Source organism: Metschnikowia bicuspidata, assembly GCF_001664035.1.
Source record: "Metschnikowia bicuspidata var. bicuspidata NRRL YB-4993 chromosome Unknown METBIscaffold_1, whole genome shotgun sequence".
Lineage (NCBI taxonomy): Eukaryota > Fungi > Ascomycota > Pichiomycetes > Serinales > Metschnikowiaceae > Metschnikowia > Metschnikowia bicuspidata.
Genome location: NW_017387731.1, coordinates 4612809 through 4639012, shown reverse-complemented (window position 1 = coordinate 4639012; position 26204 = coordinate 4612809). Strand labels below are relative to the sequence as shown.

The 26204-nt window shown below is 50.0% G+C and overlaps 10 protein-coding genes and 1 non-coding gene across 11 annotated transcripts; 1 reads left to right on the top strand and 10 right to left on the bottom strand.

Moving 5' to 3' along the window:
- Nucleotides 1-1381: 1381 nt before the first annotated feature.
- On the bottom strand, nt 1382-4267 carry METBIDRAFT_30590 (putative phosphotransferase). Its single transcript, XM_018855662.1, has one exon. The coding sequence runs from the start codon at nt 4128-4130 to the stop codon at nt 1875-1877; it is 2256 nt and encodes a 751-aa protein (XP_018714751.1). The 5' UTR covers nt 4131-4267; the 3' UTR covers nt 1382-1874.
- A 2452-nt stretch (nt 4268-6719) lies between these two features.
- Nucleotides 6720-7187, bottom strand: HFL2 (negative cofactor 2 transcription regulator complex subunit; the record flags this gene model as incomplete). The annotated part of the gene is made up of 2 exons (XM_018856559.1): nt 6720-7082; nt 7134-7187. The coding sequence occupies 2 exons, from the start codon at nt 7185-7187 to the stop codon at nt 6720-6722; spliced, it is 417 nt and encodes a 138-aa protein (XP_018714750.1).
- On the bottom strand, nt 7134-9069 carry SEN2 (tRNA splicing endonuclease subunit). Its single transcript, XM_018858288.1, has 2 exons — nt 9061-9069; nt 7134-8895 (listed from the first exon to the last, which is right to left on the bottom strand). Exon 2 carries the CDS (start codon nt 8761-8763, stop codon nt 7606-7608), a length of 1158 nt encoding a protein of 385 aa, XP_018714749.1. The 5' UTR covers nt 8764-8895; nt 9061-9069; the 3' UTR covers nt 7134-7605.
- A 124-nt stretch (nt 9070-9193) lies between these two features.
- Nucleotides 9194-9265, bottom strand: METBIDRAFT_t29. Its single transcript has one exon. It is a non-coding gene; the product is annotated as a tRNA-His (tRNA).
- A 1167-nt stretch (nt 9266-10432) lies between these two features.
- METBIDRAFT_38236 (uncharacterized protein) lies at nt 10433-11089 on the bottom strand (the record flags this gene model as incomplete). The annotated part of the gene is made up of 1 exon (XM_018856974.1): nt 10433-11089. The coding sequence occupies one exon, from the start codon at nt 11087-11089 to the stop codon at nt 10433-10435; it is 657 nt and encodes a 218-aa protein (XP_018714748.1).
- Nucleotides 11090-11258: 169 nt separating this feature from the next.
- On the bottom strand, nt 11259-14132 carry METBIDRAFT_121629 (uncharacterized protein). Its single transcript, XM_018854183.1, has one exon. It carries the CDS (start codon nt 13990-13992, stop codon nt 11506-11508), a length of 2487 nt encoding a protein of 828 aa, XP_018714747.1. The 5' UTR covers nt 13993-14132; the 3' UTR covers nt 11259-11505.
- METBIDRAFT_121620 (uncharacterized protein) lies at nt 14105-14433 on the top strand. Its single transcript, XM_018854182.1, has one exon. It carries the CDS (start codon nt 14217-14219, stop codon nt 14388-14390), a length of 174 nt encoding a protein of 57 aa, XP_018714746.1. The 5' UTR covers nt 14105-14216; the 3' UTR covers nt 14391-14433.
- Nucleotides 14434-14476: 43 nt separating this feature from the next.
- Nucleotides 14477-16210, bottom strand: BEM1 (phosphatidylinositol-3-phosphate-binding protein; the record flags this gene model as incomplete). The annotated part of the gene is made up of 1 exon (XM_018856518.1): nt 14477-16210. One exon carries the CDS (start codon nt 16208-16210, stop codon nt 14477-14479), a length of 1734 nt encoding a protein of 577 aa, XP_018714745.1.
- An 846-nt stretch (nt 16211-17056) lies between these two features.
- Nucleotides 17057-17508, bottom strand: HAP3 (Hap3p; the record flags this gene model as incomplete). The annotated part of the gene is made up of 2 exons (XM_018858639.1): nt 17057-17064; nt 17181-17508. The coding sequence occupies 2 exons, from the start codon at nt 17506-17508 to the stop codon at nt 17057-17059; spliced, it is 336 nt and encodes a 111-aa protein (XP_018714744.1).
- Nucleotides 17509-17700: 192 nt separating this feature from the next.
- On the bottom strand, nt 17701-20424 carry ZCF27 (Zcf27p; the record flags this gene model as incomplete). The annotated part of the gene is made up of 1 exon (XM_018857007.1): nt 17701-20424. The coding sequence occupies one exon, from the start codon at nt 20422-20424 to the stop codon at nt 17701-17703; it is 2724 nt and encodes a 907-aa protein (XP_018714743.1).
- Nucleotides 20425-22799: 2375 nt separating this feature from the next.
- ILV6 (acetolactate synthase regulatory subunit) lies at nt 22800-23672 on the bottom strand (the record flags this gene model as incomplete). The annotated part of the gene is made up of 1 exon (XM_018858638.1): nt 22800-23672. One exon carries the CDS (start codon nt 23670-23672, stop codon nt 22800-22802), a length of 873 nt encoding a protein of 290 aa, XP_018714742.1.
- Between the last annotated feature and the right edge of the window lie 2532 nt (nt 23673-26204).

Below are 26204 nucleotides of genomic sequence, written 5' to 3'. Positions count from 1 at the left end.
TTTTTTTTTTTTTTTTTTTTTCATGAAAAAAATTGTGATGTCACCGATCACTCCGCCACATTTTCGCATTTAGCAACTTGGATTGCCTTCAGTTTGCTTTTACACAGAAAAATGGAGGAATAAACTAGTACTTTGGCGTAGCCTAGGGCGACTTCATGTCCATTATTCCCTCATAGCTCTGTTGGTATTTTTGTAGGATTTGCCAATCGAAGTGGCACCCAAGGACCCTCAAGCCCGCTTCAAGCTTGGAGTCTCATAAATCTTAGACTACAATGTTTGCTTTATTTCTTTCTCTATGCAAGATTGCAAGATTCATTCTTTATGTAAGATTCATTCAGTCGGGATTTGGACAGCCGGGAGTAACACCTTCCCGCCGGATTAAGCATAAACTGCGAACTAATTCTGTCCCGCCAGTTTCGTAGGGCCCCTATGGAAACATGAAGCAAACTCTCAATTTTTGTTGGGCCGATGTGAGACATATGTAATAAATAGCATGATTATGAGCGAGGGAATTCGGACTCTTTCTACAATTGAACGTTTAAATGTAACTCATGAGGACATATCGAGGACTTGGTTGTTTTCGCTAAAACATGAACTGTGTGATTTATGAGGAAACACACTACTAGAACTTAAATGGATATTTGAAGCGAGTTGTCACTTCAGATGCCAGGCGAGTGGTGCTCGTTTGTGAAGATTATTACAGAAATCCGGACACTCTTTTCAAAAGAATAAAGGATGTGAGAGTGTATTTGATGCGTAAATCCATTGGATTTCGCGGTGCAAGCGATCTCAAGAAATTTAGGCCCATGTTTTACAGATTCTTAGAGTCTTTCGTGCGAGACTGCTCCTCGCTGTTGCTTATATCCTGGGCAAGCATGCTGTCAAAAAAAAAAATGAAGGTGAGGCTATCATCGTTTTGGGTCTCAGTTAGGACCTCTGATTCTTCTAGTTCCGACGCAACATTGGTTTCTGTATAACTCTGACGAGTCTGGTGGTCAAACAGGGGAATATACCTTTCACAATTTTTGAAAAAAATGAGACCTAGAATAGCGAAGCATTGTATGACACAAATAGAAAACTCATCACAGCAATATTGTGCCTTCTGATATGGTATATCTGAAGCGATTCAAGATCAGACTCTTATTCTGTACTAGGTCTTTCATGAGCATAATAATGCTTAATATGAGGATGAGCTCATGATATATATAGTAAGCTTTAGCGCACTGGAGTCATTGCACGAAAGGGTTCGAAGTCGGACCAACAATGGTTCTTCAGTTTGACAATGACAAATGCCTACAAACCATTGAATTCCTTTTGAAAAAAAATGAGGGAGTGTTGAACTTCAGTGGACCTAGTGCTAAGGGTTTACAGAGTACCCATTAGTTAACAAGAGTCGTTTCGGCCAAGTCTGAAGCTGAGAGTAAATACAGAACAGATGACGAAATAAGACACCAAAATAAGATGGAACTCCTAACTATATACTTTCTATATTTGCCAGTGCTCTCTAAGAAGATTCTTAACAAAACACTCTTGAGTGATTTCAGGACGTGAAGGAGTAAACCAAGGTAATGAGGGGTATTTTATGTTCTGATAGTCATGGTAATAATGATTGTATCAGCTTTCTGCATGAATACTGCGTCCCATCTAATAATTATAGCTGCGCCAGAACATGACTTTCGTTTTTTCTCCTCTTCTCAGGTTCTACGGCCCATAGCTACGTAATACTAGGTTCAACTAACTCAAAGGGAGGTTGCAGCTCTACGTGGACCCATTTCAAGAGCCAAGAAGGTTTATTTCCTAATTGATGGAAGCCAGGCCAGACCCGGAAAATGTGAGCTGCTCAAGTAGTTGGAAGTGCAGTGTGAATTGACGCCTCACGCGCTGGCTTCAACCTCATCCACGAGCTTTCTGTACTCTTGCTGCTTGTAGCATTGCTCAAGGAAAATCTTGTACTTGGCCGCCAACAATCTGCGGTCGGGATGGCTCTCCGGGCTTGGGATGATGGCCCTTCCTGGGCCCGTGAGCTTCTCCATGGTCTGCCACAACTTATCTCCCTGGTGCTCTGGCTTCTTCTGCTTCTTCGCAGAAGTGGAACTCGTCAATGGTTTGATCCCCATCTTGAACAATTTGTGAGAGAGATCTTTCTGCACCGTCTGGGATGTGTTTTGCTTGGAACCAAAGGACAAGGTTTCGTCCTCATCGGAGTCCGACTCGGAGCCGTCAGACTTGGCAGGCTTTGCGGCGGTCTGGTTAAAGTAGTCCTGCTCCCCTGTGCTCTCACCAAGAGGAGACATGGTGAATTGGTTATGGTGGTTCGCGCTCGTGTAGGCAAAAGCAGCCATGTTCGTCGAAGAAGCAGTTGCCGAGGGCGCGGTGTATGGCGAGTGGGGGGGAGACTGAGCCTTTTGTTTGGAGTCCATGTTGTTCAAGTCGGTCTGGGACTTCAACAACGAGGCTCTTCTGCTGCGGCCCTTGGTGCTGATGTGCTCGTCGACCATTTGCAGGGCAGCAACGGCTCCCAACAACGCAGAGCCAAACACCACGGCAGCGTCGATGTAGCGCGGCACGATGACAGGCAAGCCCGTGCAGTCAGCAAGCAAGCGCATCAACAAGCCGTTGCGGCACTGGCCGCCGCTCATGTACACGCACTTGATGCTGTGGCCGCCCTTCTCCATCTCCTCGACAATCTGGCGGGTCTGCTGGGCAATGAACTCGCACGCGCCAAAGTACTGCAAGGCCAAGTCCTTGACGGACGAGTCCATGGACTGGCCGATGATGGAAGCGCGCATGTGGGGGTCGGCGATGGGCGACCGGTTGCCGTGGAAGTCCCCGTAGAAGAAGATGTGCTTGGCCAAGGCCACCACGGAGCGCGAGCCGTGCTCGGACACCATGTTCTCCAAGACCAAGTTCAAGTAGTCGAACTTGGACAAGTTGGAGGCCTCGGCCAACTGCACCAACTCGCCGTGCGAAGGATGGATGGAGAGCACGTGGGCCAAGAGCGCGCCCGTGCACGACTGGCCGCCCTCGGCCAACCAGTAGCCGGGGCCAAACACCTCTCTGTAGGGGCCCCACACGCCCTTGACGAAGCAGGGCTGCTCGGACATGGCGATGTGGCACGTGGAGGTGCCCGCGACCGCGGCCAAGCGGCCGCAGCCCGAGCTCATGGAGCCGTCGGACTCCTGCAGCAACTCCGGGTGCGAGGGAAGGTCGACCTTGCCGGCCACGGTGCCGATCCAGCCCGCGTAGGCGTCGATGACGCCGCTCCCCACCACGCACTCGGTGGTCAAGCCCAAGTCCTCGGCGGCCTGCGGCGTGAGCTTGCCCACCACGTCGCCGGCGCTCAACCACGTGCCGGTGCGGCCCGGGATGCCGCCCAACTTGGCGAAGTCGTCGGCCACCAACTCGGGCAAGTCGATCTGCCGCAAGAAGTCGCGGGACCAGCCCTCGGTGGAGCCGTCCACGCCGATGGGCACCAAGCCCTGCTTGCACACGGTGGAGTTGTACGAGCGGGCCTCGGAGCCCGTGGCCTTGTGCGTCAAGTAGTCCGGCAAGTCGTAGAACTTCAAGTCGTCCAAGCCGCCCGGGCGGTGGTGCTTCAACCACTTGATCTTGGGCAACTCCATCTCGATGGACATCTGGCCGCCCACGTACTTCAAGGCCTTGTCGCCCGTGGCGTTGATGGCGTTGGTCTCGCTGTCGGCGCGGTGGTCCATCCACAATACGATGTTCTCCTTGCTGTCGGCAAAGTCCGGGCCCACGCCTGCGGGCTGGTCCGTGCTCTGCGCCACGGCCACCAACGAGCACGTGGCGTCGAAGCCTATGCCAAACACCTCCGCGGCGTCCACGCCCGAGTCGCGCAAGCACGTCTTGACGCAGTAGCAGATGGAGTTCCAGATCTCCGTGGAGTTCTGCGTGATGTGGTTGGGCTTCAACTGGTGCCTGGTGATGGGCCGCTCGGCCAAGCCCAAGATGACTCCGTTGGTGTCAATGACACATGCCCGCGCGGACCCCGTGCCCACGTCCACCCCCACGAAGTAGACGTCTGGCTGCGGGGGGTGGGCCAACTGGTGCGAGTTGAAGAAGGACAGTCTGCGCGAGTTCAAGCTCGTGTGCGATCTGTTGTATGCCATTTTGGGGCGTGTTTTTGGCGTGTTTTTGGTGTGTTTGGGTGTGTTTGGGTGTGTTTGGGTGTGTTTGGGTGTGTTTGTGTTTGTTTCTGGATGTGTTTTGGTGTGTTTCGGGACTTCTCTTTAAGATGGGTTGGTAAAAGGCAATAGGATTAGTGGTGCGGATCTGGCGGGCCGCGTGGGTTTATAAAGCGGCCTGGGGCACTGGGGCCGATTGCTGTGCATTGTGCAGGCCGTGGGGCAAATGACGTCGCTGGGCCGGGGCCACGGTGTGCGCACGATAAGGCGCGGGCAGGCTGGTTCTTTTCAGTTGGTTCGAGAATTTATTTTTGCTCGTGTGTTGTGGCTTGGACCGGGCCGCTTGGTGCTGGGGCTGGCGAATTGGTTTCCTGGACCCGGCGACGATGGCTTGGCTTTGGGGTCGGGGGCCTTTGCACGGGCTTCAGCCTATACTGGGGCGCCTGCTGTGTGCACGCCTGGGGCCGGTCATTGCGCCATGTCGCTTGCTGCCCACCTCGCTTGGCCAGCGCACGAAGCTTCTGGAATTCCGTGGACTCCTGCTTTGTCAGACATACCTGTTGTTGGGTCAGTGAGTGGCGGACAGTCGTCAGGGGCTGTTTCTGCTGAGGTATTCTATGTAGGTATATTCTGAAGCGTCAGGGTGGTTTCAGAGGGGTTTTCGGATTTCGGATATTCTCTAATTTCTGAATTTCTGATACGCTCTCGATATTCCTGATACTATTTATTCTCGGACGCTCTCCAGTTTCAAAAGGGTTATCTTGATTTCTGATGCTCTCTGTTCTGGAGCGGTGTCTTTGATTTCTGACTAATTTGTGAAGGGGGTGTGTCTTTGGTTTCTGACACTCTCTAATTTAGGGGGTTGTCTTGAGTTCTGATGCTCTCTAATTTCGGGCTCGCTCTGATTTGAGGGGTTGTCTTGAGTTCTGATGCTCTCTAATTTCCGGCACTCTCTAATTAAAAAGGGTTGCATTTATTCGGACACTTTTTGATTTTGACACTTTTTAATTTCAAAAGAGTTGTCTTCATTTCTGATGATAACTGGTTTTTGCACTCTCTAATCTCAACAGGGCTGTCTCAATTTCTGATAGTCTCTGATACTGACACTCTCTAATTTCAGACGGGTTATTTTCACTTCTGATACTCTCTAATTTCGGGCTCGCTCTGATTTGAGGGGCTGTCTTGATTTCGGATACTGTCTAATTTCCGGCACTCTCTAATTTCAGAAGGGCCGTCTTAATTTCTGATACTCTCTGATTTCGGACACTCTAATTTAAGGAGTGTTCTTGATTTCTTATACTCTCCAATTTCTGAAAGCCCCGGCCCAGGCGACTCCCAGTCTCTGAGGCTTCTCTAGATTTTGCTTTCAGGATTTTTATCAATTTCTGGATGCCCTTGTCTGGGGGTCTTTTCTCCAAATAATTTTCCAATATTGGGCTGTCTACAATTCCTACTCTATTTCTTCTTTAAGAGGCCTTCTGATTTCTGGTGGCTTTCTCCTCTTTAATTAGACTACAATCTCTGGTAACTTCTTTCTCGTAGTCCTGTGGGCCTTCGCCACAGACAGGACAATAAACGGCACCTGAACCATATGGCAGTGCATGTTATCTCAAAATCACACACGAAAACAGGATAATATCTAGCTACGTTGAATTACTCGGCTGGTCTATTCACTGCCAAATCGTGCCGCGTATTGTGCTTTCAGGGCCAAACAGTAGTGGCCATCAGTAATCTCCATAGATATTTCCATGCAACTTTTAGACCACGGGGAAGCTACAGAAAACGCCCAGGACATTTGAAAGCGTGACTCAGAAATATCAGGCTTGCATGGAAAAGAGAACAGAGAGGGAGGACTATGTATGACGCTAAAGACGAGAAGTCTACGGGTGTGTTTCCGTTTATTAAACGCGACATGCCTATTTTTGCGTTACAACTACACTACAAACACCTGTTTAAATTCATAACCGTAAAAAATATTTCCTCGGCTATAACATATAATAAAACAAGCTAGTTTAGAGCCATTACATCATTCTTCCCCCCGTCTCACTGCTTATGGTTTAAAGTCGTCTTTTGCTTCCATTTCATGGGCTGTGGGAATGCGCGGCTCCAATTGAATACATGGCGTAATCCAGCAATGTCGCACACGATAGATTCACCACGAGACTTGTCTCCAAGCCGTTCAGTGTTTTTTGTTAAGAAACATCTCGCATTCACTGAAAGACTTCGCCAAAGGGAGATTGGACGCCTCTTCTGTGGAAGACTGCACTATTATAGGAACTGCGATACACTATAGGGCTCCGGCCGCACGCAGCCAAGCCCACGACAAAAAGCGTGCCCTCCCTTCAGACCTGTTTCCTGCGCCCAACAGAACAAAGTGAAGTACAGGCAGAGGAAGAACAAGCACGAAAGCCCCGATTTTTACCTCGCTGCTCATCAGAAATTTATTTTGCCGTGCACCGCCGCACACGCGGCGTCACCAGGAAGCCGCACGTGACCCAGGCTTGAATGCGATTCAAAATTAGCTATACATTTTCCTATTCTAATATACATATAATACACACCGAGTCGACGCCTCTAGTTTTTCGTGGCCGGGTACTTCAGCACCACATCGACCAAAAAGTCAAACTGCTCTGTCTTCTCCACAGCGGCCCGCACATGGGACGCAGCTATCCGGCGCACACCTGCGCCTTTTGTCTCGAGAATGGCCGCCTCCACCAAATTGGCCATGAAAATCTCAAGGGCTCGGCCGACAACCACAGGCGTCGCCTGCGCTACTTTGCCGATGTCCTCATCAGACTGCATGATTGTTTTTATGCGCGCAGCCGGAAAGTGCGTCTTGATCCGGTCAAAAGAGCTCAATATAGTATCCTGGCTCACGGCCGGGTCGGCCGCCGCATGTGCGGGCTCGTTGGCCTCTTCGCTTTCATCTTTGTAATCCTGGTCTTCTTCTTTCACTGTGTTGTTTCTTTTGCTGGGTGCGATCGGCACTAGGCTTTCTTTGGTCTCCTCCGGCGGGTTGATGAGAGAGTTGATATCTGCCATAGTGGGTCCTCTGGAGCAGTGTGCATAGAGTAAAGGTGTAATCGCGCGGAAACTCATGGGCTTTATATAATCTGTTTTTCCACCAGGCATCGAGAAATGCGTCGCGCTCCGCCTTGTGTACAGGCACACATACGTCCTCACGCTTCATACTAGACGAGACGTGTGCCACTTGCCTGAACCAGTAAACGCAAGAGTCGTCACTGGAGTGGAGCTCGGCAATGGCTTAGCACTTCTGGAGGCAGCCCGCAATTTCTTGCCAACTTTGGACGTTTGCAGCCGGGGGATTGGTGCCCCAGGTACCCGTTTGCATACAAGGGTAATAACTGCCATCGCACCTCTTGTTTCCGCTGGTCTGGATGCACAACGCATATACGGTTTCGCCAAACTCATGAGACACTGGCTCCCAGAATCAAGAGCACTAGTCCCTGGTTCGTGCCGGAGACCACCTTTTGTAGATGACCTCCGTTACCCGGTAATTCTGCATCAACGCCCTGTATTTGGCGGGGGCGTCCAGCATCTGCATCACGTGATCAAACACGGCCTGGGCAGGAATGTCCACGTAGACAAGCACCAACGTCTTCTTGACTCCGCTCACGACCCTTGCTACTGCCATGAAATCCTCCCATGTCGTCCATTCTTCTCCATTGTTGGGAATCACCAAAATGGCATATTCGGCATGCATGAATGGCGGTCCTCTCTTGTAGAGCAACATGTCGCAGCCAAACTTAATTCCACTGCGCACGCACCAGCCCATGCTTCGGAAATGGTGATAAACAGCATAGTCGAGAAGAAATTTGTTTTCAGGCACCATTCTCCGATTCATGCAAAGATCAAAGACCTCGTCCAACAGAATGGCCTTGGAGTCCTTGGAGACCTCGACAACGTTCAACGCAAAATGTAGGAAGAAAAGCTCGATTTTCTGGAGCTGCAAAGTCTCGAGGTTTGCTTTAAGCATCTTGGTCTCTGGGTCAATGAGGCCCAAGTCTTCCTTTCTCGTTGGTGCTTCATGGCCTTGGCCAAATGGGACCTTAAACGAATTGGTGGCTTTCATCTTTTCCATCTCTGCTTTCACCTTTTCCCATTCACTCGCTTCTTCGGACGTTAACTTCCGCTTACGCTCCATGACCTCGAACTCCTGAGATTTGCTCCTAAGTGCCTTGAAAGCTTTCCTATCATCTCTCCTGACATTTGTGACGTCTTCTTTTGTGAAATGACGGTTCCCCGCGCCATTTATATTTAGTCTACGCTCGGTTCTCTGTTCCCACGTAGGATCTGACCTTGACAAGGTTCCCTTCCCAAAAAAACCTTGTTGCCAAAGCCGCTCCATGTCTGGCTTATTCCTGACTTGGAAAACAACATCGGCTCCAACGTCAACTACTTCCACACCAAGTTTGGGCTCGAGAAACTGTGGCGGGGTACTGAAGTATATGCTCGCAACACGATACAAAAGATATAACCAGGACACCGGGTTATGCGCTGTCACTAGGGGGAGCTGGCCGTACTTATCTACCGAGAGCGTGAGAGGGAGAGGTTTACTGTAGATCGCATTGAGCGATCTTCCCTTTCGCTTTTCCATGATTCCGTAGGCCGTGGGGTGGACGCAGCCAAGCTGAATCAAAAGTAAGTAGCCGCCAGGGTTGATCAGGTCTCCATGCGCGCAAATATGATGGTATTTGCGAACTAGATATTCACTCGAATTGAGATTAGTCTTGACGATTGTTAGTACAAAGAAACACCTGCAAAATACGAGGATATTGTTGTTTCGATTCAGATACCGTTGTAGTCTTTTTTGTGGCTTACAGCGATGTTAATCTTCAAGCAACACGTTAACATATTATCATCTTGAAACAAATCCTATAAGATAGAAACATACGATTTCCGCTAAAGAAAGATGTGCTGAGAAAATCTTTTTTGATCGTATTCGGCGCGTGCTTTATGTATAAAGTGCGGGTAACACTAGGGCTCGCAGCATAAATAGAGACACCCATTACGAGCCAAAAAAGAAATGCCGGTCCCAGGAATCGAACTTGGGTCTGCTCGGCCACAACGAGCTCTACTTACCACTATACTAGACCGGCTTCTGTTGAAGAAACGATTGATAGGAAAAATAAATTCAGGGGAACATTTAATATCTTGTACATGATTTGACTCACAATTGGTTTTATGGACGGATAACTTATGCAAATCAGAATTACACGACCAGTTCCCTTGAACTAGAGTCAATATTGCCTTTTTTTCAAATAAACTATTGCCATGGGCTCTTAGAAAAAGTCATTCTATGTGACGATGACATTTAGATGGTTTTATTCGAATTTTCTTTTAAAGAAACATCATTGGATGTCATTGATTATAGACGTGAGTCTTTTTGAGTAGAGTAACTTTCTCTTTGGGGGACTTTGTGAATTGGTGTCGGCGGCTTCTCACCTGTGCCAATATTATACGTCTTTTCTTTATAGATATTCGTTAAAGGTAAAGTCTTACACCCCTCTAGTGACACCCTATCATATGATATATCTTTTTTAAGAAAAGGAGGAGAGTGAATATAGAAGGTCGCAAAATTTCTATACTTTCAGGTTATAGTATAAGACTCTATATCTAGAATAACAAAGATAAACTAAGCCTGCCCATTGAGGCCAAAATAAATCAATCTTGTTTCGAAGAGACAGCCATTAGACTGTTTCATAACAAGTGTGGGAGGGGAAATACATATAAAAAAGACAATGTGGTAGTTTTGGCAAGGGAATGACTTTCCTGAATGTATTCTTGCATTAGCAGTGAACAAATTTATATGGTGTCTAGGATCTGGCATTGTCTTCCATAAAAACCACCAAGGTTCAAATCATGTGAGCTTAATAAGATGTTGGATACAGCTGAAAATTCTTTGGTGAAGTTGTGAAGAGACCAGTCACCACGATTCATGAGGTGGTCACTCATACAAATGGCGAGTCGCAGAAATCAAGTTCCTTCATTCCCTTCACCTGAGTTGAATCAATCACTACGGGAGACATTCCCTAGAGGTCGGGGACATAACCTCAATACTTAAGCAGCGTTGTGCTAAGAGGATACTTGAGAGGAAAAAATATAGCCAGTAAACTGCGCCTCTCAGATCTGGTAAAATAGCCATGCTTTTCCCGCTTTATGGCAATATCTTTATGTCGAACTTAGAATGCTTCAAATACTAGAAGAGTGCTATCAAAGGGACTAGAGAAGTAAGAAGGAGTATAAACCTATCAAATGTCATGCCCTCATAAGTAGGACTCAAACACTTCCACCAATTCTTCCTCCGACAATTGACTCGAGACTGAAGTGTTGACGATTCCATTGACACTTACCGAGGGAGTCACATGCACACCTATAGTCCTCATATACCTTGCGAAGTATTTCATATCAGTGATTGCATCATTTCCTGAATTAGAAGCATCAGGAACATCAGCCTCCTTAATACTCAAGGCACCCAAAATGCCTTCCTTGTCGAGCGGGAAGTCCAAATCTTTCTGGACGACGTCAGAGATTAGTTTGTAAATCTCATTTCTGCCCAATGAGACAGTGGCAGAGTCGTAGAATCTCTCTATGTTGTCAAAAAGAACCTTGGAAGTAGCCCAGAACTTTTCATTTGAAGTCTCTGGGTCGTTTTTACGCAAAGACTCAGCAACCACTAGAGAAAACTCATGGAGCAAGACTGAGTTTGGATGCCATGGCTGGACAACATTGATGAATACGAATTGAAACTTTCCGGGATGCTTTTGATTCAATTTTGGAATCACCTTGAGGAACTTGTAATATATCTTAGCAGAATAAGGACAGTTGTAGTCCAAGAAGAGGTCCACTACATTAAGTGCCTTGTACCTGCTCTCATTTGGCTTGAAGAAAAAATGAGAAAGAGAAAATTTTGGTGACAACATGCTTTTGATATCAATCAGAGGGGGTTGAAAAAGAGAAGACACATATTGAGACATGCGATATGGTGTTGTATTGTGGGACCAGGTTCGTGTTATGAGCCCGTACACTGGACACCGAGATTGCGAAATTAGCACTCAGCCATTGGATGTTCGAAACCTTATATATTCTAAAGGTTGTCATGCTTCTAGGCTGATGACTTACGGAAAGTGATCATGTATGTATTACAATTTGAGATAAGCTCAGATAACTTCAAAGTATTGCATTACTTGGCCTAATGCACGTACTGTCTCCTCATAAATCTGACCCAACATGTCTACTTTTTTAGTGATTATCAGTTCACCGATTTCTTGAAATCACCAAAATTAGTTGACAAGAGAGCCCTCGATCAATGATAACTGGAAAAAGCCAGTGTGTCACATTAAGAAATCAAACCACTATAGTCTGAGTCTATACCGAAGCCGCTAAAATTATTTCCTGCCTCGATAAACTTCTCCCGTATTATTTCAGCGAAGCTTTTGTTGTTCAGAGCCAGCTCTTCACAATTTTTTGACAAGGACAGGGCTCGGATTTGCGACAGTTGTTCCACCAACGATGAAATTGTGTTATCGCTATCAACATCCTGAGAACTATTAACTGCGATTTGAGAGGTCATTGGGTTTCTTTGTTGACTTGCCTGCACGGACTGAGAAGAGTTGGGAATTACAGTATCATGAATTGTAATGTCGTGAAGAAGCTGACTCAGACTGGCGAGGTGTTTCAGGCGCAGGACTAGAGAGTTCCCCGATTCTTCCAGGGAGTCTATGGAAATTATAGATTCTCTTCTGGACGACCCCAGTGATATGCTTATAACTTCGGGATTCTCTGAGTGTCCATGGAATAGTCGCAAGCTAGATTTGAGACAGTCATGATCAACAGAAGCAATGCTAGGGAGCAATTTCTGTGGGTTGCTTTGAGTTGATGTGCTTTGAGATGGTCCCAACAACGTAGTATCTGAAATAGTATGTGCCCCCTGAAGCAAGTTGTCACCGAATGAAGTTTTTATATTGTCAGTGACTGAAAACTCTGAGCCTTCACCATATTCTCGCAGCGCCTGATTTAGGACATTACTGCTACTCCCGCAAAACATAATGGGAGAATACGCTTTTTTGATATGTGTGCCATCAAGGCAGCTCTCTGTTTCATTCTGGCCCTGAGTGGCAGCAAGTAGTTTACGACTTGTTTTGCTCGCAAGAGGTGAAAGGGGGTCTTGGACAGGAGCAAGAGCTTGAGATGATGGAATTGACAGCGACTGCTTGCCGTCGGGAACCTCAACTTCACCAGGCTCCTCCAAATTAGCATCGGAATCGTTAGGTTTCGTCACGCGAGTTTTTTTCTGCTGTCTCCACATCTTTCTTTCTGAACCGGATTTTCTTTTCTTGTTTCGTAATCCCCGTTTACTCTGTCGTTTAGAATTATCATCGGGCGCTGGTGCTTCACTTGAGAGATTATCTTTTACTTGCGACACTTGCTCTGTAGTAGCGCCCTCGACTTTTGATGGGGCCTCGTGCTGAATCTCTTCAGGCGGCGTTGATGTTCTGAGAATTGATGAAGATGAGTGTAAGTTTGGTATTTCTGTTTCCTTTGGAGAAGTTGTTTTCTCATGAGCTGGAAAGGCATTGCTAGCATCTTGGCATGGCTCGTCTTCAAATACCTTTGGGCAAGCATCGTTGTCTTCATTTTCATCCTTGGGTCTTTGAAACGAAGTCTTTGGACTGGTCTGGGCCGTTTCTTCCTCACTACTTTTTCTGACGGCTACATCGGATCTGACTGCAACCTCCTGGTTTATATGGTCAACTTGTTGTGTCGGTGAGGGGAATGTTTCCAACGCTGGCGCATCTTGCTGGCCCCTAACAGAAACATGCTTCTCTCGTCTCATAAAAGCTCTTAATTCCTTAAGGACTTCGTCTGGATCTCGAGTGTCCATCACCCAGTCTTTTTGACATAGCTCGAATTGCTCATTCGCTGCTTCCCGATGTTCATTTATCAAGTCTGCTTCGCAGGCGCGGAAGAGGGAGCTTCCCAGAACAACATACTCTGCCATTGACGAGTCAAAGTCTGATTCACCCGAAGAGCGTTCGTCTGCCTCAGAAGAGGGCACAGGTAGATAAGGCTTTGGCACGGAAGGTTTGGCATGTGTCAGTTTTCCCGACGTATCATTCTTTGGGGAACAATTTGAGGAGTTCAGGATTGAATTTGCTGTTTTCTTCACTGTGGGCTTTCCAGTTACTGCCAGCAGAAGGGTCTGGATATCTGAGTCTGCACCCTCGTCATCAGACTCAGATGAGGGATTGATGATCACATGCTTGGTGTTGCGTTCGAAGGCCTTGAACCTCTTTCGCTTTCTTGGGATTCTTTGCTCATTAAAACTACGCGGTAGCATATAAGGAGATGAAATATCCGCATGTTGCGCTGGAGTCCGAGATTTCTCCAGAGAATGATGTTCTCGCAAAGGAGCAATTTTATTTGCAAAGCCTGGCGATGACGCATCGGCTTCTTCCGGATAAAAGCTTCCTGTGATCTCTATATCTGACTCACTTGCGTCTTCGTACGGCAATTGGTTTTTTTCTTGTTGGGACTCATTGCCTTTGTTATTATTTTTGCGATTGTCAGATGCTTTTCCTCGTAGGCCCACCAGCCGCTTGCCCAAGAAACCTGGTTTTTCATTATTATTGGAAGGCTCCGGTAGCAGCTCTTCTGAAATTCCAATCTTGCTATTCTCCTCGTTGGGCCCCAGCATGAACGGGAGGATTCTATCGACGATACGACGTATCATTCCTGGAAATCCGGGAGAAGCTTCAGAGCTCGGACGAGGGGGAGCCCTATCAATATTTCGCTGATCTAAACCGGCACTAGCTTCTATGGCCATGGCTCGAGTCACATGCACCCAGCCCAAGTGTGAATAACAGCGGAGTTGAGTAATTGGACGGTAGAAATTGCACACTGCGCGAGGAATAATCCGCGTCTGCGAAAAAGGACATCAGTAATAGTGAGGAAGCCTGTGGCATTCTACTGAGTTCTAACGCATTTGTTGCCTAAACTAAGCACGAAGACCCTCAGAAACACCCGAACACACAGTCATTATTATTTTATATGCTAAACCTCACATATCGACCATCCTCTGTATTTTGGACAAGCTCTTTACATATCTACAACCGGTGTCTGTGCCCTCGACTGCAAAGGAAAACGGGCCTCCCTCTTTGGCTATTGATTTTTCTTGAACGAGCCTTCCTGACCACCCTTGCGTGGATCGATGTCATATGCTGACCACTCTCGCTTCTGAACATTGCGTATTAAATTGATCGCGACAGAGCACGCAGAAAGCAGCGCCAGTCGCGCCGGTCGCACTGTCATCACCCAGACAATATCATGACTTTGCATTTATCATAGAGGATCTCCTGGAATCGGTCATCGTCATTCACAGCCAACTGAAACAACTGTTCTCGCTGTTCTGGCTTTAGAATATCCGAGGCGATGTTGTTCGAGTCCAAGAACTCGTCATAGTCGTTCTTCAATAAGAGATGAACCCCGGAGCCCTCATCTGCAGTCTCGAGGTTGAGCCGCTTGATCAATTTTGTTTTCAAGTCTTGCAAATGCAAGTTGACCGGAAGCAAAAGCACAAAGATGTCATCCTCGTAATAGAATTTCACCTTCACTTTGGCCAGCTTCTCCGCCGTCACGTTCGTGACGGCGGTGCTGACGGGATTTGCTAGAAGGTTGTTGGACGAGGTGGATCCCGGCCTGTGCAACAGCGACTCCGTCGAGGGCGTCACTGACGTTCTTTGCACGTTTAGCTGCAGAAAGGAGTACTGGGAATGTCTATCCTGCTGGTAATTGGACTGCCTCATGACTGGCCGCGAAGCTCGTTTGGCCGACTGGTCTTCCACCACTTCCTTATCGAACCCGTTGTCGAGAATGTCAAAGAGGCCCAAAACCTCCTCTGACCGCGATATGTGCACGGGCAACGAGATCAAGTTTCGGAGGTAGTAGTCCAACTTCTCTCTCCTCAACTTGGAGATCGAGTCGTTGACGTTGATCAAGGGCCCTGGGATCGAGGGAATGATCCGGCGCGAGTTCTCGATCTTGCCCGCCTCGTACGGGAAGAGCTCTAGCAACTTGACCTGGAGGTCGTAGAAGTCCTGGTAGAACCTGTACAAGTACCGCGTGCGGCCATTGGAGAGCCGGGCCACCACCAAATATTGGTACCGCCCATGCTCCAAGTGGTACGAGTCGACCGCAGCCTCCGTGACGTACGTGTAAGTCGAGCCGAGGGACGACCTGTTCAGCGAGGCGTCTTCAGGCTGGAAGTACTGCGAGTTAGAAGACACCGCCGGCTGGCTGTTGGAGATGTGGCCCAACGGAATGGTCAGCGCCTCGTATTTCGCGGTCTGGTCCTTCCATTGCTCGACAGTCGGGATGTTGTAGTGGTTGATGACGGCAGCTGCGTCCTCCGAGGCAGGCTGGCCGGCAGAGGAGGAGCCCATCATGTCGATGATTTTCACATAGGTGACGGGCACCAAGCCCGGCCCTCCAAGCCGCGTGATGGGCTTGGCAATGAACCACTCGAAGTCGTGGTGCGCACATATGACCAAGTTCTCGCCCGCAGAGATATTCAACTCGTCGTCCCGCTCGGCCTGGAAGTCGAACAACGTCACTGCATAAAGCATCTGGTTGGCGGGCCGATGGGTGCCCACGTGCTGCAACTTGCCGTTGAGTGGATTGCCCTGCTCGATGTTGTGGTTGTCGTGGCCAGCGCTGTGTTTGGTCTTGCTGAAAACCTCGAAATACGACATTGGCACCATGCCTCGTTGCTGCGTGGCCGGATTGGTGGCCTCGTACCACCCGTTGGCCTCGTTGTTGCCGGCCTGGTCCTGGATCACGTGGAAAAAGTCGCCCTTTTCAAAACGGAGCTCGCCTGGGCCCTGCGGCTTATAGTCGTAGAGTGCCCTTATGGCTTTTTCGGGCGATTTCAACGCCGTACTTAGGTCCTCGGAATGGGCGTGCGTGGACGTGACCCGCGATATCGAATGCTTCGACGAGTTCAGCGAGTTGGACAGCCGCTTGGATTTGCGGAAAGATTTCATCATTTTGGACGTGGCGGGGCTTTTGGTGTTTTCCCCGGCTTCCTTTATTTTGTTGTATGGAAAATGTCTCCGTTTCGGCAGATCACGCGCTGTGGCCGAATGGGACCTGAAATTGTGTTAAGTTTCCGGTGGTATATCGATTCAGGATCCAGATGCGCTGCTATTCTAGGGTTTACGCGTGTGTTTTGCTGCAATTACCAAAGGGACGGATGCGCTAGAGTCGTGAGATTGTCTGTCCCTTGTTGCTCCAGGTGCCTCTGAGTGGAAAAGACATCCTGGTCCAAGAAGCGAGCTGTGGTGCACGGGTGTCTACATGCGGCAACGAAACAGCGAGCAGCCTCCGCCGCCTGCACTCCACGGCGGCCTCCCACTTCGCTGTTTTAAGCCACGTCTAGACGCAGCCTTGGCACATGCTGTCAGTTACCGTGCCCGAGCCTTGGCACTCATCTCTGAAAGATTTCAACGTACACGAACTGACACGCGCACCAAAGCTTACATATATACAGAGCATGCAGCTCCAAAGACACCGGTGAACCATTAAAACAATATCTACAAAGGCGGGTGAATTAACGCAAAGTCGCGATCGTCGTCTCCCGCGCCAACATTTATCTCATGCATCAGTGTCTTCTCGTCATCAACCAGTAATTCCAAACAAGGCACATCTTAATAGGCATCAGGCTGGGTCTCTAAGCATGAATCTGGGTATTAAAGGATCGCACCCGCGTGAAATGTTTCTGCGATTAGGTGTTTTTCGGATGTGTTTATCATGAAATCTTGGCAGTCTAGTCAAACTGAGTTCCACTGGCATTGTCCTCTAAAACAAAACCCTTCAAACTTTCGAAGGGATCTTCAGGCGACTTGAATTCGAAATAGTCATCGCTCGCAGCGTCATCTTCACTTTCAGAATTGTACAAGGGTTTGGACCGCGGAACACGCCGGCGGGGGGCCTTCAACATTAGCTCGTCTTGTTCACTTTGTCTATACTTGGCCAAGTAAATTTTTAGTGTTTCAGCATAATGCTCAAAACCTAGGGCAGACATGGCCCGTAGCACATCCTCTCCATTGAGGGTTTTCCTTTTTTCGAATGCACAATAGTCCAGTGCCTGCGATGTGATGAACGAAATATACTCCGATGCGCACTCTTGCACGCACTGCTTGGCTTCTTTTGATAGCTTGGCCCTCTCTGGCAAAGCTTTCTTCATCACCCTTGTGACATTGGCTATTGGAAGATAGCGGTCTTGCTCCTTGATCTCGTAATCGGAATTTTGCAATTGTGCATCCGTTGGATTTTTGACCTTCATTGTGATCTGCTGAGTCGCTCTGAAGCTTTTGGGATGTGAAGCCTGAGTTTTTTCACAAGCGAGACGCGGAATAGACAAATTTGGCGGGCTTTCTACACGGCTTTCTGGGTGTTCCCCAATTGCACCCAGAGGGAAGCCGCGCGCTTAAGTAAATTTGTGAAATGCGAGTCTCGGACCGTTATCTGTATGCACTCAAAGACAGCTCAAGCACTGGCGTAAGTACTCGCCATATACCGCGCAGTCCTTACGCTCTTCTTTCCAGTAGTCCAATACTAAAAGAGCATGCTCCAATAGTGTCTGGACATCTTCCTTTTTGAATATCAGGCTCAATACTTCAACGCTCTGCGTGTTGTTCGTAGTTTGGTCATAAGCTTTGGACTCTTTCATCAAATTCACAACGTAGTCGCGAGTCCTTCTGTACATCAAAAACAGCAATATGACGCCCAAAACCAAGTTTCGGATATAGTACCAGGAGCCTGGATGTCTATACAGACTCAATTTGGGAATGGTGAGCTTTGGAATGGTAATGAGGCCCGCCACAAACCATTTCAAAACCCTTTTCCTGGCCATATCGTAGTCAGTCTGATAAGATTCCTCCAGCCCATCATTGCTCTCGGCAAGCTCCACTAGGTCACTAAAATCCTCGAGGCCCGATGTCTTGCTTAGGTTCTCGAGATAAGATTGCTGTACCTCACCTTCTTCAAGATCTTCGTCATCATTATCAAGAAAATTCAACATAGCTGCCAGCAGATAGATGGATCTTTCAGACGCCAGTCCCGTGCATGTCGTACTGCTTGAATGGGACATTTCGTCAGGAAACTCATTGAAACTCAGGTCAGGCTGACTGACTTGAGCTTGTGCTAAGACTTCAGCGGCTGCCTCTGTGATTTCCTCGAACAGAATCTGACCATGCAAGCACATGTACACAAGTGGCCTCATCAATATCATCTTGGAACTAAGAATTCTAGTTTTGATGAACATGACCGCTTCAGACTGGGCATGATGGAGCAAGTCCTCGTCCACCAAAAAGTCGTCTAGTATCTGGGGAATTTGATCTTCTTCACACACTGCTTTCTTTCTCCTACTAGCTTTTCGTTTAATCGAAGCATAGATCTGTGCTGGATCTGTTTCCATCAAGACGAATTTTCTGATAGCAGGGGTGAGAGAAGCGACGATGCTATTCAAGTGGTTCAGATATTTTATGGTGAGCTTCCACACGTGGTATTTGGCAAACCTCGGACAGTCCCAAAGGAAGCGGTCCAGCCTGGCGCGGTATACTTCATCGAGCATGTTGTTCTCCACCTTTCTCAATGCAATTTCGGTGAGAAAGTAGTACCAAGTGTTTTGGTCGTCGTACTTGTTGGCGATTCTGATGCTTTCGCTCGTGTGATCTCCTTCTTGGAAGGGGTCTGGGATCTTGAAAAACGACGAAGGCGGCGTGATCTGAGTAATCGCTGAAAGGGGAACATGAGGGCACATTTCCACCCGCAATTCACACTCGAGCTTCAAGCAAGTCCAGAAGAGCCTGTTGACGAGGGCATCGTCGCGCGGGACATCGGCCAGACCAGCGGCGAGCCCGGCTCTCATTCTGGTCTTTTCGATGAATAGCACCAAGCCGGTGCTGGCGATGATGATTTCCTCATGGGCTAACGAGGGATTGAGAGTATCGTGGTGGTACTGGGATAGCAACACGTGGTACTTGACCGAAGGGATCGTGGATGGTCTCAAGGACTTTGGGAAGACGGCCGTCACGTAAGCCGCGTGTGCAATGTACATCTGGCTCAAGGCAAATCTGTTTTGGCCAGCCGCAGGGCCCGCTGCGGCTTTGGGGGTCTTGTGTGCGCCCATGGACGCGCGTTCCTCGAGGGAGTTTTCGTAGGTGCCGATGTTGTCGAGCGAGACCGGCACCGAGATGACGCCGATGGCACACACCATCAACAACATGGGCATGGTCTCACAGAGATTCCGATACGCCTTCTGGAGGCCGCGCGAGTCCTCCCTTCCGGCCGCCACGAGCGCGCGGGAGTAGCAGGCCCCGACCCGCTCGGTGCTTCTGAGCGCGTGGAACTCCGCGAGGAGCCGCAGCACGGTCACCCGGGGATCGGCGTTGCGGATCAAGGTGAACACCTCGAGCAGCTCGACGAGCTCCGCAATGTCCAAGAACGGCACCTTGGTGTGCGAGTTGATCAAGAACGCGTTGAGATGCGAGCCGAAGTGCTGCTGGAAGTCGGCCTCGACGGCCGCGGCCGTGGCGAGCTGCTCCTCCACGGACCCGGGCGCGGGCCAGCACGCACTGGGCTCTTCGCACGCCGACACCACACGGCCCACGTGGCGCGCCGCGTGGCGGGGGTCCCAGCCGAGCTGTTCCTGCAAGTACGGCCACGCAAACAAGCTGGTGAGGGACGCGTCCCAGAGCGGAATGCCGGGGCCTGGCGACGCGTGGGTCCGGCGTTTCTTGGGCGGCGCGGCGCGCGCGCCCCGGCCCCGGAGCTCCTCCATGATGCCGTCGAGCTTCGACGCGAGGCCGTTGTACGCCATTTCCAGGAGCCAGAAGTCCGGGCCGGTGGTCTCCGAGCTGTAGCAGCAGTCCCTGATGCCGTTGCGCGCGCACGAGCCGCAGCGCGGCTTGACGTTGTCGCACTTGATTTTCTTCTGGCGGCACTTGTCGCACGCCGTGGACGAGCGCTTGCGGCCCGAGGCGTGCTTGGGCCCGGCGGGGGCCAGGGGCGCCGGTTCCGGCCTGACGCGCGGGTCCGCGCCGCCGTTGGTGGGCGCGGGCCGCACCGGCTCGCCGCCGGAAAGGTCTGCGGAGTGCTGGCTGACCAGCGACGCCAGGAGCGTGTCGCTGAACACGGCCGGGGCGGCGCTGGAGTGGAGATCGTGGTACGCCTTGTGGGCGGCTGGGCTGGGCGCCATGTTCAAGGCGTACAGCAGCGGCGGCCCGGGATGGCGCGGCGGGAGCGGCTGGGGGCCGGGCGCAGGGCCGAGGTACGGGTAGCGCGCGAAGGCAAACGGGGGGTTGTGCGGGGTTCGCATGTCCTGTTGAGTCGTTGGTACATTTGGCGTGTTTGGCGTGTTTTGCGTGTTTTGAGGGGCTCGAGGGGGTTGTGTGTTTTGAAGAGCTCGAGGGGCGTGTGTGTTGAGAGTCTGTAGGCTTTGTGGGGTCTGTAGGCTTTGTGGGGTCTGTAGGCCTTGTGTGTTTTGAAGGCCTTGTGTGTTTTGAAGGCCTTGTGTGTTTTGAAGGCCTTGTGTGTTTTGAAGGCCTTGTAGGGTCTGTAGGCCTTGTGGGCTTTGTAGGCTTTGTGGGGGATGCCCGTGGTCTGGCCGGGCAGGGTGGCTCCATGGGTTTGGAGGGTCCCTGGGCAGAAGGAGGGGGCCCTGCTGGAATACCAAGTCGCCCGCTAGTCCGCGGCCGTTCGGGCCGGCGGCGGTCCCGGCGTAGCCCGGGGGTCTGGGCGGGCGCCCCGGCGCATGCTGCTGGTTCGGATGCATTTTTTTAACCGTGTCTCAGATGGTCGATAGTATGGAGTAGTGAGCCGCCGGGGGCTTAGGGCCACGAAAAGGCCGCGACATGACAGGGCCGCGCGAGGCCGCGGTCACGTGCCGCGGGGCCTGGCGCCAGCGGGCCGCTGCAGCGGTCTGCCATTGCTGCGAAATATGGGACCGGGCCGGAGGGCGTGCGAACCTGGGCCTGGAGAACAGGGCCGCCTGGAACGGGAACGGGGTTCTGGGCAGGGGATGGCGCTGGGGAGCCAAGGGACTGAAAGAAGCGGCATAATTATGGAACCGTCTACGCGAGCCACCATGGATGGTGAATGGATGACAGGACCGGGGGCAGAGGACCGGCCGCGAGCAGGCCTGGCCCCATACATACAATATATACAATGGATGTACCCTAGATTCATGTACCCTATATTTGCGATGGACGCAATATATATAGCTGCAATATATGAACTATATACACCTACAATATATGCACTATATATACATACAATAGATGTACCATATATTCATGCGATAGATGTACACTATATATACCTACAATATATGCACTATATACACGTACAATTTATACAGTAAATATACCCACACTACATATACATACTAGACATATACATAGACATATATCATATATGCAAGAAACATCATATTACAGGGTGTCAGTGAAGATGCAAAGCCCAACCACCAACGAAAATCTATAAAGAGATAACCCAGCATTGGCTCAAGTGAAAAGGCGCGAGCACATACAAAATATATACATACAATGTATACATACCATGGATATACAGTATATATACATACGATACTACACACCATAGATACAATATATACCCATATACAATACACCCATACAATAAATACCCATACTATATATACCCATACTATATATACCCATACAATATATACCCCTACAATGTATACCCCTACAATATATACCCGTACAATATACACCCATACAATATATACCATGACTATGTACAATATATACACACAATAAATACATGGAGTACTCGAAAATCTCGACATGCTCGGAGTCTGATAGACGTCCGTAGCCGCTCAACCTCCGCACGCCCGGCTCCGGGATCCTAGCAATGCCATGTCTGGCTACTGGGCCTGCCATGTGAGGCGAGCAGGATGGAGGACTGCGGCTGGCCCCGCGGCTTCTCCAGAACAATCGCATGGATAACAGGCCTTTTGAATTTCAGCCATGAGGTGTTGTTGAAGATCAAGAGCCTCGTTATACCTGACGCTTTGCAGACCGCAAAAAAATGAACCTTGGACCATGTTTCCGTCGCATTTAAGAGCAATACAGTGCGCGAGTGTTCTCCGGTAGGTCGGTGTAGTCCACTAGAGTCAATAGCAGTATTGTGCGCCCACATTGTTTTGTGTCCACGACACTTTAGATTTCCAGTCCCACGCTCGGTGAATAAAATACATAGGGCCGGCCTGGCCTGGCCCGTCGCAGAATTGTGTGCTCGAGAGCTGAGCTAATAAAAAAAGGAAGATGTATTAGGTATGTTGAGAGGGAGGCGCGGCAGAAGCCTGGCGAAAGACAAACCACTGGTTGCAGTGAATGGTCTTCGCGAGCCTCGCAGGCCCAGAACCAGACGTCCGCCAAATCCAGAGCCCACACCAGTCCCCGGGGCGGCGGTGAGGGTATGCGCATGTGCCCGGCTCGGGACTTGCCCCCACGGGCGGCCTACGGGAGGAGGGGTCGTGGCAAGGCCCGCGCATGTGACGGCGAGCCTCCGGGTGTCATTGGTGCTATATATATACGGCGGCGCACAGTCCTAGCCCGGAGGCAACTGCGAGGCGTCCACGACGTCGTTGGCGTCCACCGCGTCCTCGTCGCTGGGCGAGCTCTCCTCCAACGGGGTCCTTGGCAAGGCCATCATGCCGGAGCGGGCGATCTCCAAGATGCCGAACGGGTGCAACAACTGGATGAACGACGACACGCGCGAGGGCTTGGCGCTCAACTCCACCACCACGTTGCGGTCGGAGATGTCCACGACCTTGCCGCCGAACTTGTCCACGATGGTCGAGATGTGCTGCAAATGCGCGTGCTTCTGCCTCAACGCCGCGGATGGCGCCAAGTTGCTGGGGTGGAACTCGCTGTCGCGCGCGGCCAAGTCCGGGAGCGCGGAGCCCTCGCTGGCGTACTCCTTGTGCGCGGCAATCAAGTCCTGGAAGTACTCGGGGCCCAACAACGAGATCCGCGCCAACAACAACTCGCGCTGCACGATCTCGGCGTTGGTGTAGTCCAACACCGCGTACACCGGCACCAAGTCCTCGATCTGGCGCCGCGCCTGCTCCACGACCGCGTCCTGGCCACGCAACACCACGGTCATGCGCGACAAGTCCTTCACCGCAGTGTTGCACACCACAAGCGAGTCGATGTTGAAGCCGCGCGCAGCCAAGGTGCCCGACACGGACGACAACACGCCGGGCTCGTTCTGCACCAAGCAGTTCAACACGTGCTGTTTCCGGGGGGCCTTGGAGGGCACGGGTGTCTCGTAGAGAATCGACGACACCGCGGCGTCCGCGGACCAGTTGGGCGTGTCGAACGTGGGCAAGGCCGGGCGCTTCTGGTTGCGGTGCAACGTCTTGTACGCCAAGGCCGAGGTGGACGACGAGGTCACCTTGCTTCTGGCCTGGCGGAGCATGGCAAGTGCGGATCCACGCATGTTCAGGTCTTTGTGCTGGTGGGGCGAGGGGGGGCGGCGGCACTGGGGTCTGGCTTCTTGCTCGATTGCAAGACTGCCGGTGCGCGGCCCTGCGATTTATAATTTTTTTGCGAGAGGGCCGGCGGGGCGCCTTGAGTCATTCGTGCCGGCGCACGACCGCGGGGCAGCGGGTGCGGGCTGGGGCCGACGGAAGCGCCGGGCGCTGCGCCGCGGCCGCTCAGTTCCAGTAGGGGGCGGGAAGAAGAAAGATGCTGGTTTCACACGAGGCTTGTGGCGGGAGGTTGGTTTTTTTTATGGTGCTTGGAGGGTTGCGTAGGGTGAGCCGCGTGGCTAGGAGCTGGCGTGGTCTGTCCAGTGCGCACTCGAGTTTCTCTGGATGTGACTGGTCTGCGGGTCCGCGCTGCATTCGACGTTGGTGTTGGCTTGTAGTGGGGGGGGTAGCATTGACACTATGGGTGTTCTTGTAGTAGACATAGTGGTGGCATTGCGGGAATATTGATGTGATAGTATCATAGCAGTGCTGGTCTAGCATTGGTACTAGTAGTAATAAATCGGTGGAGGTCTTATGGTGGTGGTGTTATAGTGGTGGTATTATGGTGGTGGTGTTATAGTGGTGGTGTTATGGTGGTGGTCTTATAGTGGTGGTCTTATAGTGGTGGTATTGTAGTGGTGGTGTCATGGTGGTGGTATTATAGTGGTGGTATTATAGTGGTGGTCCTATAGTGGTGGTAGTGGTGGTATTGCACTGGTGATATTGCACTGGTGGCATTGCAATATCATTACTGCGGTAGTGTTATTGCAGTAATTTTTTGCGGTAATATTTTCGCGGTAGTGTTATTGCGGTAATATTATTGCGGCAGTGTTATTGCTGTGATGTCCTTGCGGTAAATTATTGCGGTAATCTCAATGTGCTGTTATTATAGCAGTGGTGGTATAGCATTGACAATATTGATATTCTGGCAGTAGTGGTATCATACTGGTGGTATCATAGTGGTGGTCTTATAGTGGTGGTATTGCGGAATCATTGCTGCGGTAGTGTTATTGCAGTAATTTTTTGCCGTATTATTTTTGCCGATTAATGCAGTTGTACAATTGCAGTGGTGGTATAGAATTGACAATATTGATATTCTCGCACTAGCATCAAAGCAGTGGTGATGTTGGGTGGCGTTATAGTAGTACTTTTGAAGCAGTGATGGAATTGTAGTAATGTCACGGTGGTAGAGTTATTGCAGTAATTTTTTGCCGTATTATTTTTGCCGATTAATGCAGTCGTACAATTGCAGTGGTGGTATCGCATTGATATTGTTGATATTCTAGCATCAAAGCAGTGGTGGTGTTGCGGTGGCATTATAGTAGTACTTTTGCAGCAGTGACGGAATTGTAGTAATGTCACGGTGGTGGTGATATTGCAGTAAAATCTCTGCGGTGGTTTTCTGTGGCAGCATCATAATTGCAGTGGCGATATCACAGTAATTACAGAATAGTATATTGCAGTGGCCTCGGTAGTATGGCTCACCACACTGACCGGATGGTGTCTGCTGGGCCTCATCAGAGCCGATTACATACAAAACCTCATGAGATCGAAGCTATACAATGAACGGCTTTTCGTTCATTGAGCGGGCACAAACAGAAGGAGCCTAACCACTTCGCCCGGGCTTTTCCTCGTGATCTTTAACAAGAATGGTTGGCGCAAAAGGGTCTCACCGCCCTCCATCTATTCAACCACGGCTTCCATGTTCCCTCACGAAAATAAAGCTGGGAGTCACGATTCGAATGCAGGCTTTGTTTGAAACGCTGCTATGGCGGTCAGGGGTTAGCCGACCTATACAATGAGTGTGAGAATACGCACTTCTGGTGGCAAAAATCGGCTTTGAAGTAATGCATTCAAGGGAAGTGCTAGCTCTTTTAAATACTTCCTTTGGCAATTTAAGAAACTTCACATGATTTGTTAGTCGTTCGCAGCGTTCATTGTCTTAGGGGCCAAGAGGCAAAGCCAAATGTACGTCTTGCCGCCTTGTCAGATAAAATATGATCCTGGGCCCTTCGCAAAACATATCCTATGTGACGATGACGTTTACGTAATTTTGTTCAAGTGGTCGACGTGGGTTATGGGCAGACGTCTTTTTGAGGGGAGACACATCCTTATTGGGAGACTTCGTGAATTGAGGCCCGCGCCAATGTTGCGATCTATTATAGTTGTTTTTTTTTTTTCTTTTTTTTTCTTTATAGTTTTTGCGGTGGGGTCTTACATCTCTCAATAATATAATTATTTTTTGAAAAAAAAAAAAACGTTACTGCAGTAGTGTTAATGCAGTCATTTTATTATAGTCATATTAATGTGGGAGTATTATAGCAGTGCTGGCACAGCATTAATATTGTTGATCGCAGTAATATTATGGCTGTAGTCATATAACTGTAGTGTTATAGCAGTAGTGTTACTGCAGTGCTGTTATGCAGTGACATGATTCCTGTGGTTTCGGTAGTGTTATTGCAGCTGCATTACTGCAGTAG